Genomic DNA, 15,174 nt, shown 5'->3' on the forward strand with positions numbered 1-15,174 from the left:
CACATGATCACGATCACGAAATCCCGTTAATCATCAATTTCTCGAGCAGGCTCAGTAACCTCTCCATTTGTCCTTTCCCTGAGATCTTAGAATTCTCTCTCGACTCAGCCCTCCCAATGACCAATGACGTAGCACTGGGGGCTCTTTCAGGGTCAGGAGAACGGGATTCAGCTTGTTACTGGATTTTGCATATGAATACACCATGGGAAGCTTGCAAGGCTATTCCATGTGGGCAGGAAAACTCTCAGAAGCTTGCCAGTTTCTCCCAGAGGGAGAAGTAGGCTACAAGATATTGCTTCTGGGAGCTTGCTTTTAAGTCTCTGGATGTTGGCCATTGATGGTTGATGGGATTACACACACCTGGGTTCCTCTGCCGGTACCTTCATGCATGAGGCCCATCCAAACATGTGGAGAGGGGCCTCAAGCATGGCTGTAGCTAGGTTCTGGTGGTCTTCAGCTGCCGGGAGCTCTGCTCGGGGTGGGGAGGGAAGCTGCAGCCCATCCCCTTTGAGGGGCCCCAGGGAAGACAGCCAGGCGTGCGGGCAAGAGACTTTAAAGATATTTAAATATTTTTAAACCATGAAACATGAATAAGTAATTCTAATAGGTTCCAAGAAATTCACCAGTAACCAATGTCCATTTTCTACACTCTTTCCCACTGCTTCCATAACCACAAAATGCAGGTATTGACACTTTTTTCAGGCTGAATTCAGGAGTGAGAAGAATGCAGTGGGGTCAAGAAATGTTTCCATGGAAATAGAGAAATGTCAGAGCACTAATACCAAGTTCATCTTGACTACAGACTCAGAGCCAGGACAAGAGGGGGAAGGTTGTACTGAAGAAAGCAAAAGATTAGGGCCGAAATGATAGCACAGCAAGGGAGGGCATTTTCCTTGCACACAACTGACCTGGATTCGATCCACAGTATCTCTTAATGGTTCACCTGTGTACCACCAGGAGTAATTCCTGTTTACGGAGTCAGGAGTAACCCCTGAGCATTGCCAGGTATAACCCAAAAAGTAAATACTGTAGCACTGTCATACCTTTATTCATCGATTTGCTCCAGTGGGCACCAACCAAAAAGTCACTGTCACTGTCATCCTGCTGCTCATCGATTTGCTCGAGCAGGCACCAGTAACGTCTCCATTTTGAGACTTGGTATTACTATTTTTGGCATATCAAATACAGCAACGGTAGCTTGCCAGGCTCTGCCGTGAGGGCAAAATACTCTCGGTAGCTTGTTGGGCTCTCCAAGAGGGGTGGAGGAATCGAACTCGGGTCAGCCAAGTGCAAGGCGAATGCCCTACTGCTGTGCTATCACTCCAGCTCACCAAAAAGTAAAAAAAAAAAAAAAAAAAAAAAAGACTGAGAGACTGAGTTCGACTTACTACATGGTCTACATGGACCATCAGAGGTGGGTATGAGGACACCACATATTAAACAACAGAAAAACAAGTGGTCAAATGGTTACCTGTATTAAAAGAAAATGAAGATTTTGTACCCAATACACAGCACTCCAGGGAAGATGTCAAGAAATGGAATGTGTCCGTCCTGCTTGTAAAAACTGTTTTTGTCAGGGAAAGACAAGCTACTACCCTCTGTCACAGTGATGGACCTAGGTTGAGATTAAAGTTACAGTCAGCCTAAGTCTCGAATTGACGACTACTGAGATGACTCAAGACAATTTTCAATGGGCTAACCACACAAGTAAAAATAACTTGAAATATCCTACTCCAAGTAGATTTCCTCATAGTGCATTTTGTTGAATTACCTTGATTCATCCATGTTAGACTACTTTCAACATAGAAGACAATTACTGGGGTTCACAATGGAAATCATTGAGAATAAAAAGAGAAGCAATGAATAATGCAGAACTGAAAGTGTCAAACCCTTTGCTCCTAATTTTAAGGCGATTCTTTTTGCTTCCAATACTCACAATAATTAGTTAAGAAACAGGAAATAATCCAATTTATGCACAACAGGAAGTACTGTATCCAGAAAATATTATCATTTGATCAAGATGCAAATAAAGGGAACTGGGAAAATTCCACAAACTGTGGATCCATCTATTGGATTATGAAATTGATTGAAATCTAAGGATAAAAGAAGATCAATAAATTTCTATGTTAGTTGTGTTTTCAAAAGAAAATGTGAATCCAGTCTAAAAAGCTCAAACACTATTTCCAGTATTTGAGGAGAAAATAAGCTGAGAATTCTGTCCCTCAGGCAAATTCTCCAATTCTCACCTCCAAAGGGGCAAAGGAGTGTACTACAGTAGGAAGATCACACCTAGAGTGGGATTGCCAGAGAAACAAAATCAACTAATCCCCCCCCCCCGGGAGAAAAAAAACCAGGAAAAGTCTAGGGCTATTCTCCACCCCTAATTTCAAGACTCTCAAAATTTTTTCAAGTGTAATTTCACAGATTAAATTAGTTTATTATGCTGTGCATCTTCTCTCTTTCCCCCTTTAGAGGTAAAGTGCTCCCTGTTATTATCTGATTATTTTACTTGGATGATGATGATAATGATGATATAAATCTAGGATAATCTGCTATTGGTTCACATATCACATCAAAAGACAAAACATTTGAATTAACCATTGAGCTAGATTCAGGACATTGATTCTTAATTGGGGATGGAAAGAGTATGATGGCATCAGGAGAAGAAACTGCGTATATGATAATCAAATCAGGAGAGTAGTGATTCATTAGAATTTTTTATGATTGCAAAAGATCGATCAGTTTACAAAAGACTTTATTGATACAGGCATGAAAAATATGGTTTTACCAATTTAGCATATGTATTACTTGCCTCTGTCTAGCTGAATTCTGTTACTACTCATTAACCTGCCAGGTTTATCTTTCTGTAATTGTGATCTTTCCCACAGGTGGGTTGTTCTAACATTTTGTGACAGGGACTAAGAAGAGAGACCATAATGCTCAAATAAACTTGCAATGGTGGAATGTGGAAGAAATAAGCGTTAACGTCATCATCCAAAAATGTGTTGGCTTTGCTTATTAGGTGGCATTTTTACACTGTTCTGAGTGATGGATCAATGCAAACTCACTTAGCATTGAAAGAAAGGATCTATGCATGTAACTGAAACCCTAAAGGTAAATGCACGAGAAGCATTAGTAACTCATGTACACAAACAAGGGAAGATATTTTCCATCTTGGCCCTACAAAACCCTAATGTTGCAAGATGCCTGCTTAATGCACATAGAGCTTTATAACTCATAACTAACAGAAAATAAAATGAAACTATTTATAAACTTGAGGCAAAAAAGAAGGAAAAAACTGAAACAATTTATAACTTTAAGGCAAAAAAAGAAGGAAAGTTATCTCTTCTTCTCCCCTAGTGTCTGTTAAGGGGGAGTAGATTATATATTCTTTTATTCTTATAGAACATTCAGCATATATGGGCACTGCATTAGAAATTTTATCTACTGTGAGATATCCAACTGTCATATAGGAAACCTTCTCTTAACACAGACTTAGACATTTGCAAACGGGCTATAGACAACCATATTTGGATTATCAAGTGCATTTCTGTATATTTAAAAACAAAATTCTGATAATACTCTACACCAACAATAGACCATACAACCTATATTTTGTATACACTAAATCATAACAATATTCCAAAACCTCTAATGACAAAACATTTCTGAGAGGTACATTTTATGTAAACTTGAACCTTTATTTTGTCTTCAATGTTTTATCAGTTAGATGTTTTATAATAATTCAAAAGCAAAACAGTTTAAGATAGTTTAAAATTTATATTACAAATACCCTATATTGCTACATAATTTAATGATTCCTTATTTTCTGTCAATTTTGTTAGATAGTTTCATATTTAAAATGAAAATAAAATATGCTTTTCTTCATTTAGACAGAGCTATAAAACTGGATTAATTTCTGGTTTTCTCATGAGGCTATAATCTTTGACAAATTTGGTAGTTGTCTAAGTACTTAGCTATAAAATATCTTTATAAGAGTGCAGCAGGTAGGGCATTTGCCTTGCATGCGGCCAACACAGGTTCGATTCCTCCATCCCTCTCAGAGAACCTGGCAAGCTATTGAGAGTATCTAGCCCACACGGCAGAGCTCCCTGTGACGTATTCGATATGCCAAAAACAGTAACAACAAGTTTCACAATGGAGACAGTACTAGTGTCCACTCGAGTAAATTGATGAACGACAGTGCTGCAGTGCTACAGTGCAGATAAAATATGACATGTAAGTTAGTTTCAGTTTGATTATTTATACTTTAAGGTTGTGGTATAAATTATATCCTTATACTCTTCCTGAATATTTTTGTATCTTTATTCTAAGGATTTTATTTAAATCTAATCAAGGTTACACATATGCCAGAATTTTGTATTTAATGACAATAGTTGGTTTCTGTTTCTTTTCCCTTTTTATTTTTGCTATTTGGGTCACGTTCGGAGAAGCCTCATGCCATGAAGGAACCGGCAGAGGAACCCAGGTGTGTGGGAACCAGGGACCGAGATCTCCAAGGCTGCTTGGATCAGGACTGGGCCTCTTCCACCCAGATCCCCCATTTTCCAGTGGCTAGGCAGTCACACCCAGAAACTGCCCCCAGCGCAGTATAATTCCAACGGACAACATTCAGAGACTATAAAACCAAGCTCCTGGAAGCAACATGTAATAGCCTAGTTCTCCCTCTTGGAGAACCTGACAAGCTACAGAGAGTCTATTACCCACTAAGGAAGCCTGAGCCTGACAAGCTCCCTGTGATGTATTCATATCTCAAATACAGTAACAGATATATCTATCTATCTATCTATCTATCTATCTATCTATCTATCTATCTATCTATCTATCTATCTATCTATATACCTCTCAGAGAGCCCAGCAAGCTACCGAGATTATCCCACCTACACGGCAGAGTCTGGCAAGCTACCCGTTGTGTATTTAATATGCCAAAAACAGTAACAATAGGTCTCATTTCCCTCACCCTGAAAAAGCCTCCAATCCTTGGGAAAAATGAGTAAGGAGAGGCTGCTAAAATCTCAGGGCTGAGTTCAATAGTGATGTTACTGGTACCCATTTTGAGTAAACTGACGAACAACGGGATGATAGTGACAGTGATTTGGGTCACACCCGGCGATACATAGGAGTTACTCCTGACTCATGAATTCAGGAATTACTCCTGGTGGTGCATTCAGGAATTACTTCTGGGGGACCATATGGGATGCTGTGAATTGAACCCGGGTTGGTCTTGTGCAAGGTAAACACCTTTCCAGTCCCCAATGATAATTGGTTTCTAAAAACATAGAAAGATAGAAATGAATTTACTTAACAGATTTCTTTATATATAATTTCTACAACTAAAATGTCTTCTAAATTTTGGAGATAAAAATAAATATATTCTATTGTGATAATTTTCTGACATATTTACTTTTTGGCAATAAATGTACACTTCTGCGGACTTATACATTCAGAATAAAATTCATAATTTACAATGAAATCAAGTACAGCCTGACATTTCATGTATACATGATTGAATTTCACACTTGGTAGTATTTGGAAATATATATGCACTGGGCCAAGAGGTGCTCATAACCTAATGCACCTCCTTCCAAGTGTGAGGTCTCAAGTTAAATCCTAGTTTGAGTATGACCTTTGGAGCTCTGCTATTTGTCCTTGGAGGCAGAGTTGTTGGTTATTACCTGTATCACAAGTGATTGAAGCCAACTACACAACTAGAGATCAGCAAGCACTGCTACTGAAAGGATAAATGACTATAAACTTATTAATGATGAACCCCTAGGAAATACAACATCTAAAAAGAGGTCTCATTAGCACACACAACTGTGTGATCCCTAGAAAACATTATAGCTAAATGTGTGCAAGAAATGAGTGATGCATGAGTGTGAAACGATCACAACTACGAGACTCAAACTCTGGTACGTCAATAATAGGAACATCAAAGCCAAGTATGTGTTCTATATTACAAGGAAAAAGGGATGATGAGGGGTATACATATTTTGACCTTTCCTTAAAAATTAAATAAAATTTTAAAATTAAAATACACAGAGCAGATAGATATTTAAGATTGTGTTGTCCCCATGAAATGCTGGAAAACATTCTCCCTTTTTGAAGGATGTCTATAGTTAGCAATCTATTTGTTACTACAATCTATTTGTTACTACACACTACATGCATGTTACTACAGCAATCTGTTTGTTACTACATTCGAATATTTTGCCAGATGTTTAATTCTGATGAAGATTAAGGACTTTGCTTTTACTAAATATTTAATCATTAAAGTTTGTGTACATTCTTTTCCTAAATGAATATTAAAGAAAAAATAGAATCTCAATATTCTATATTATGGGACATAAAGTTTTTAGTAAAATAGAATGATTTCCCACATTAAATATCAGACAATTAAAAACACAAGATTGTATTAGCAATGAAATAAGGTACCATGGAACAAGATTTATACCAATATTAATAACTTTCAGAGCTATCATGCAAACAATTAGATGTATTCTGTAAATCATTGCTTTTCCAACATTTTCATAACTGAACTAGTTTGGTAAGAGTCTTTCAGCCTTTTCAGATCCAGGCCTTGTTTCATGCACCTTCTTTGCAAGAATGAGTTGGATTCCCAGTTCCTAATTGCATGCACAGAGCATTGTGGCAGAATCTCTGGTACTTGAGTCTTCAGGTCCACAACAGTGTGTCTGAACACTCACCACCAAAATGTGTGACTCTGGTGAGCACCAAAATAAAGTTGATATCATTCACATCAACTCTTTAGAGTCTTGACTTACACCTATGTTTTTTATGTAGGTATTGAGTTACTCATCTAGAACTCTACCTCCTCTTTTGAGGATCTGGCCCTTCGAAACATTAAATACAGAACTTGGGAGCAATTGTTACTTCAAGACTAATACATCACAAAACTTTTCATTCTATCATTCAAAGGTTGCTCTTGTTTCCCTTTTATCATCTACTACATGCACACTCAAAACAAAACAAACGTGTGGGTGGTGGGAGGGATATTTGGAACATTGTTGGAGGAAAATGGGCACTGGTGGAGGGATGGGTAAATGATCATTGCATGACTGAAATGCAAACATGAAAGTCCGTAAGTTTCTAACTGTACCTCCTGAGATTCACTAATAATATATTAAAAAAATATATACAAACGTCTTCTAGAGAAGACAAGTCACCGACATAAAACCACACAAGCTCACATTTTATCACTTCAAGGCATTATGGCCAGAATTTCTTTCTGGGGTGTCTGAGTTGGAAGAGTGGCATTTTCCATGGGTTAATGATGGATTCTCAGGCTCTGACTTTTGCTTGAATTGATAAATGTGTGTCATGGGATGAGGAGTTTTAGTAGTTTAGTGTCAGTTTTCCATTCTCTCCACAGTTCCCCAGCTTGCCTGTTGATACAAAAGGGCTCTAGAGATTCTATTTCCTAAGTATCTGTGGAAAACTGCATTCTTTTTTCAAATATGTTGAATAGTTCTTTTGTTATTTACCATAAAACGCAATTCCACTCTGAAAAACTGATTTCTAGGCCCAATGAGTCTACAAATTTGTCACTTCAATCTGCACAACCATTCAAAGCTACGCCAGTAATTCTCTTCTCTCCCATTAGCCACCATAGCCAGAGGAACATGAATTATCTCAAGTTTCAAACTAATAACATATTCACAAATATTCACAAGAAACATCAATAAACACTTAAATAAAAAGGCAAAGGAAGAAGGAAAGAAAGGAAAAACAAAAGCAATGGCAAACTTTTAATTTCTTAACTTTTAATTAAACTTTTCTTAAACTTTTAATTTCTTAACTTTTAATTTCTTAACATCTTTTAGAATGTAAATTAAAAGTTTTAGTTATTTATTCATTTATTTATTATTAAAAGTTTCCACCTTTCTTGCATTCTGTTTATTATTAGTAAAAAAGTAGACCCTATTCAATCTACTACATTTTTCTGAAACACATATCTTTTTCAAGGCAAAATTAAGACATGTCTATGTTCCATAAATTTAGAGACAGAAGTATCCCTAGTATAATCTATTAGATGCAAAAAAGTATAATTACTATTTAAAAAAATTAGTTACTATAATTTAAATAGTGCCAAGGACAGGGTTTCATGCTTACAACATTCCAATACATAAATTTTAATTTAGAGAGACTGACATATAATTTATCTAAAATGTTCTATTCCATAATTTTATTTAAGTATTTGATGATCCTGACTCAGAACCATAAACATATGAATACATGAACATATATGTAATATCTTGATACATTTTCTATGTAAAACAAAAGAAATTTAAAATTAACTCATTCAGTCTTTTTAAAGTCAAGAGATAAGGATCTTTATTCTAGATATCCTACCTGTTTTGTTGAATAGAGATATTATTTTTATCAGAGATCATTATTCTTCACATACTATCTAGATTAAAATGTATCTTACTAAAACCTCAATATATTGCCTTAAATCTATTTACCTTTCTACCCTTTTATTCTAGACTGTTGGTTAAATTCTACATAATATAATTATACTTTGTGATTTTTATCATTTTATTATCATAAATGATTATATCTATATTCAAACCAATATGTTACATTTTATGTTAAAATATCTTGGTAAAGTAGCATGGCCTTTATATTAATTTTTTTGAATAGTAGATTATATGAGGTTAAACCATAAATAGAAATTATATTAGGAATATAATATGTAGTCAAAATTGAGAAATATAAAATACAAATCCCTCAAACACTATTAAATTCAATTAAAATATAAGTGATTAGATAAAGGTGAACACTGATGAGATTCATGTTAATATAATTAAGGTACAGAGTACAGAGTGAATGCTCTGTGTATTTTTTTAATTTATTTATTTTTTAGTTAGCGAATCACTGTGAGGGTACAGTTACAAATTTACACATTTTTGTGCTTGTGTTTCCCTCATGCAATGTTCGAGAACTCATCCCTCCACCAGTGCCCATTCTCCACCACCAATGAACCCAGTATCCCTCCCACACCCCAATCCCATCCCCCCACCCCACCCTGCCTCTGTTGCAGGGTATTCCCTTTTGTTTCTCTCTCCTTTTGGGTGTTGTGGTTTGCAATAGGGGTATTGAGTGGCCATCATGTTCAGTCTCTAGTCTACTTTCAGCACACATCTCCCTCCCCATGCGGGATCTTCAATCACATTTTACTTGGTGTTCCCATGTCTATCTGAGCTGCCTTTTCCCCAAGCATGTGAGGCCAACTTCCAAGTCATGGAGCCAACCTCCTGGTACTTATTTCTACTATTCTTGGGTGTTAGTCTCCTACTCTGTTATTTTATATTCCACGGATGAGTGCAAACTTTCTATGTCTGTCCCTCTCTTTCTGACTCATTTCACTTAGCATGATACTTTCCATGTTGTTCCACATATGCAAAGTCCATGACTTCATCTTTTCTAACAGCTGCTCTGTGCATTTTGACTCACAAGTGAAACTCAAGGGCCAGAGATGTATAAGAAGCATATATTGAGGATGGTAAGAACTTTCTTTATTCAGTGACTAATATACCAGCTCAAGAAAACTATTTTCTAAACTTAACCATATTAAACACAAAAAGCACTGTATATATTTTCAGCAAGATACAAAATAATCAGCAATAAATGCAATATATGCCCACTTTCCAGTAAGTAATACAGTCGAATGGGTGACATAGTCTTTTCACTATAGTAGCTTTTGAGGAAAGCTTAAAAATATTTGAAATATATTTCTTACCTGATTCCTCAAAGTCACTGTTATAGGCTTTCCAGGTTTCTGTTATTCGAAGAAGATTCTCTTCCATAGCTTGTATGTCCATGGAGGGACAGTTGCATTCTGGAAATCTGGGTCCACACTGACACCAGCAGTCATTGTCCTTGCAGATAAACTCTCCCTCTGAATTGCAAGCAATGTAGCTCAAAGCTGCTTGCACAAAACGCTCCTGAAGATAGTCTGGAAGGAGTATTTGCAGCCCTTGGGAAAGCATACAAAGTATTTTACCTTTGTTAAAAAAAAAAGTACAGGCTTGCAAACATTAAAAGGGCAAAAATTTAGACTGTTGCCATAAACTTACACATTTTTAATATAAAATTAAGAAAACATCTATGTCTACCACGTCACATATATCTGCACTTACATTTAATATATTGTATTTTTTTTACTAGTTGAAAATCTGAGAAATGGCAGACTGCTGAATCTTTTATGGTAATTGATTTTTGCCCTGTCTTTTAAAATTCAACTTCCCCTTTACTTTAACTGATCAGTTGTGGTAATTTTATATAGGGTATAATATTCTTTACTTCTGAAAAGAAACATTTCCAACTTGATTTCAAGCAGCTTTTAATATTTTCACTTTATTTTGCTTTCAGAGTCATTGCTTATCTTCATATAAGTATCTGCTAAAGTGGGTTGTGTTTTGGGTAAAGAAGTTATTAGAAGGTTACTGTAATATTTATCTCATGCCATTAATCCATAACCTAAATGACCCTGCTGCTAAGGAGTGATAGATAAGACTGACTATAGGGAAGCAGATGGACTGATTTAGTTGTGTCACAGTCCATTTCATTGCCACCTATTAAGAGAGGCAAGTGACACACTTCATTACTTTTCAACTCAAAAATTTGGTTAAGTCACTATTTATTAAAAAAAGTAACAAAGATAAAAATAAGGCTACGTGATCAATATTTAGATATTAGTATATGGGGTTTCACATGTATGATTAAACTTGACAAAAAATTATGATTTCAGTTTTAGCATTTCTGACTACATATGGAAATGTATAAAATGACTAATATTCAAAACAACAGTAAATAATACTAAAGTAAGAAACAATTTGGTTGTACTACTTACTATTTATCACATAGTCATATTTTATAATATATGTTTTCTTTTACAAGGTATTTTCAGATTAAGGCATTAGTTATGAGAATGATTTAATAAAATCCGTAAACAAGCATTCAAAGAAAATTACTTTTTGCATATATTTACAAGAAATCTCGTATCATTCTTTTAAATTAACTATATATTTCTCAGAAAACAAACTCTGTCTTTCAATATGTCCTATGTATATATTGGACAATCTCCTATATATTGATCAGAAAAACACAAAGAATTTATGTATTCATTTTTATCTTAAATTAATTTATGTCAAATTAAAAAAACCTTATTGAGTGTCACCTACTTTGAAGAAAAAATGCTAGTATAACAAAACATGAAGATGGTGCATATTATTACTCAAATTTATTTGCAATAAATTTAGAAAACATAAAAGATTTAAATATAAAATATTATATAAGATGATGAAGTACGTATTTTAAAATGAGAAAATAGTATTTATAGTATTTTCTATCTATATATGCTATAATACAATGAGGGAAAATAATATTATAGCATGAGATATAGAATAAGTTTTTATAACAATGAAACATTTTAGTCAATTTTTTACTATGGTATATATTATTATTATCACAACAAGTAAAGCACAATTCCATTTTAATATACTCTACCCATTGACAAATTATTTTATTAGAATCTTCCTCGAAAGAAAATTTTTGGACAAGAGATAATACAGCAGATATGGTGCTTGCCTTGCACATGGCCTATTCAGTTTCAATCAATCCCCTGTAAGTCATATGGTCCCTCAAGTCCCATCTGGAATGATCCATGAGCATAAAGCCAGGAGAAAGCTTTGAGTACACTTCCACAGATAGGAGGGAAGAAGTTTGGAAGGGCAGATGGGAGGAAGAGAGGAAAGGAAGAAGGGAGGAAGGGAAGACTTGAGTAAAGGGAGGAACGGAAGAAGGGAAGAAGGAAACACAGAGGAGGAAGGGAGGAGGGAGGGAGGAAAAAAGAAAGGTAGGAAGGAACAAAGGAAGGAAGGAAGAAGGAAAAGAGAAAATTTTTTCTACGTTGGAATCATAGGGCTTTAGTAACTATTAACTTTGCTATTCATATTGTTTCTAGGAATATAAGTTACTATAAATTATTTTGATGTAAACTATTTCCTGCTTTTAATATAGATGGAGGTTCAGGAAAAAAACTGGTCCAATATATAAATAAATGTAAATAAAACCAAAAAATAATATTTTATTTGTAAAACAAGAAAAAAGAATTCAGTGATGCACTGATAAATTGAAAAAAAAAAGAAACCTGTTTTATAATCAGACCAGTGTCAACTTTATTGAATAATTTCTTTCTTAACCATACATACAAAATGTTGTTTTGTTTTGGTTTATGGAACATGCCTAGCAGTTTTCAGGGCTCACTCCATGTTCTGTGCTCAGGGATCACTTCTGGTGGGGATTGGGGAACATAAGGAGTGCCAGAAGTCAAAACAGGTCAACAGTGTTCAAGACAAACACATTCTACTATATTACCTCTCCAGCACCAGAAAAGTATTTATTATGGCTCACGGAATTTTTTAATATCTGTGAATTTTATCCAAAAGTTACTGAAAGAAATTTAAATGACTTTTAATTATTCCCAGTACCCTTTCTCTAAAAGATACATAGCTTGATATGCTACACTGAAAGAAAATAAATATTAAAAATAATATTTCTGGCACACATTCAAAAGAACAATAGCAACCAGTGCTGGCGTGGATATGGGGAAAAAGGAACGCTCTTTCACTGTTGGTGGGAATGTCGACTGGTCCAGCCTTTCTGGAAAACAGTTTGGACAGTCCTTCAAAAACTGGAAACTCAAAAACTAGCTTTCATATGACCTCACAATACCACTTCTGGGAATATATCCCGAGGATGGAAAAAAGCACAGTAGAAATGACATCTGTACCAAAATCTGGAAACAACCCATGTGCTCTAGAAGAGATGACTGGTTAAAGAAACTTTGGTACATCTACACAATGGAATACTATGTAGCTATTAGGAGAGATGAAGTCATGAAATTTGCTTATAAAAAGATAAACATGGAGAGTATCATGCTAAGTGAGATAAGTCAGAAAGAGAGGGACAGACATAGAAGGACTGCACTCATTTGTGGAATATAGAATAACATAACATGAGGCTGACACCCAAGGACAGTAAATAGGTACAAGGGCCAGGAGGCTTGATTACCCCATAGCCGAAAACCTGCTTCATGAGTGGAGAGGAGAAAACAGCTGAAATAGAGAAGGGATCAATAAGAAAATGATGGCTGGAGAAATCAGTCGGGATGGGAGATGAGTGCCGAAAGTAGAAAATGGACCAAACATGATGACCTCTCAGTGTCTGTGTTGTAAGCCACAATGTCCAAAAGTAGAGAGAGAGTATGGGGAATACTGTCTACCCATGGAGGCAGGGGGAGGGTGGGAAAAGGAGGTATACGGGGGATATTGGTGGTGGGGAATGTGCACTGGTGGAAGGATGGGTGTTTGTTCATTGTGTGGTTGTAACCCAAACATGAAACTTGTATCTATCTCATGGTGATTCAATAAAATTTAAAAAATAAAATAAAAACAATAAAAATAATAATGTCTGTTCTATAAAATAATGGTAAAACTAGATCACAAGATCAAACAGGAAGGTGCATCCAGTTTATTCAGAACTATTTTATACAGAATATTGGAGTTAAACTTAATGTGTAGATTCTGCATTTTGACATATCATCTTTGTAAATATTAACCCTAATATAAATATGTATAAATATGTAGATATAGATATAGATATGCTTGCAGCAAATTCATAAAATGTTGTTCCTAATACGATGATTAATGTTGTTCTACTTGATTATTATTATTGATGTTTTCTTTTTCTTTAATAAAATATACTTAAAATAATTGCTTTTTTTTCTACAAATTTAGAGTTTGGAAGAAGGTTTACACACTCAAAAAAATAACATTCCAGTTCTCTTTAAATATTAAGTGTAAATATAAAAGATCTCTAAATGTGTCAAAAGCTTTGATTCCAATACTTTGTGTTGTGCTGAATATATGTAACATACACACACAAAACACACTACATATAGTATGTCATCTATAGCTCGGTCAATCATTTACATCAGATATCCTTTGAATCAACCAATTAGCTATCTAATTGATTTATTAACTATAAAAACACATATAAAATTAGAGTTAAAAACACTAGACTGATATGTTTATGAAAGGTTCTTTAGAGACATCAGTTATTATAGGTGAAACACATAGTATCATTCAGTTTTATATGCCTTTCAAAAAAATCAGGGAAATACTCATTCAGAACCAAATACTTTGCATTGGTTTTAGGTTCTGGGAAACACTCTCAAAATTATTGTTATATGGAACCCCTCTGGGGTTTAATTGGGTCTGAACCACTATAAACCAAAAAATTGCGTTAATAAATAATTTTTCAAGTAAACATTCATTTGGTATATACATCTTTTGTCCTATATGAAAAGCTAAATTGAAATGGAACCTTGAAATATACATTTAAATAGAAGTACACAAGTTGAAAATTATGAGAAATATTATAGACTATATTTCTACTAGAGAAAATATTTAATAATTTTATCTAAATATATCTTAATATTGTATGTCATTTAGTTTATTTTTTAATTTTATTTTCAGAGTTGTTCACAGTATTTGATTTCATTCAATATCTCGACACTAATCCCACCACCTTTACAGCTTCTCACCACCATTATTTTGAATTTTACTACCATCACCCAGCCTGCTCCAAATGCAGATGTTAAATAATTTATTTTGTATTGCCAATTATGAATAATTGACTAAAAATAATCCAAAAATGTTTCCTTAAAGGAAAGTGTGTGACAATTGCTATATCCCATCTTGGAGCCATTAAGCCCCTCTATTAGAGATCATTAAGATGTTGTTAGAGTTTTGAGTCTTGTGTTCTAATAATACATATATATGTGTATACATACACAAATACATATACATATATTTTGAATCAACATTAGTTGTCTTCTACCTTATAACTCGTCAAATATGGTGTGCTACTTTGGTATACAAGTGGCATAATCGTATTAGATGCCACAGTCTCCTGCAGCCTCATGCTCTTGGAATTCTAAAAGTTTTTCATAGGGTGCAAAAACTGGAGTTAAATATTTTTTTAACTGGATGGTGATTTGGGGGGTCAGAGGCATCTCTACAGCATGTTGCTCTCTTCCGAGATTCATTTTCAAGTGTCTGGATC

The 15,174-nt window shown here is 34.8% G+C and overlaps 1 protein-coding gene across 5 annotated transcripts in view; it reads right to left on the reverse strand.

Annotated features, from left to right (window-relative positions):
- The window catches only part of BRINP3 (BMP/retinoic acid inducible neural specific 3), a 419,821-nt gene that overhangs the window by 141,715 nt on the left and 262,932 nt on the right, over nucleotides 1-15,174 (reverse strand). For all 5 annotated transcript variants that reach the window (XM_055144368.1, XM_055144369.1, XM_055144371.1 and 2 more), the window contains exon 6: nucleotides 9,785-10,021. In XM_055144368.1, coding sequence (XP_055000343.1) covers nucleotides 9,785-10,021 — 237 coding nt within the window. The remainder of the gene's footprint in view (nucleotides 1-9,784; nucleotides 10,022-15,174) is intronic.

The sequence above is a fragment of the Sorex araneus genome, chromosome 7 (assembly GCF_027595985.1).
Source record: "Sorex araneus isolate mSorAra2 chromosome 7, mSorAra2.pri, whole genome shotgun sequence".
Classification (NCBI taxonomy): Eukaryota; Metazoa; Chordata; class Mammalia; order Eulipotyphla; family Soricidae; genus Sorex; species Sorex araneus.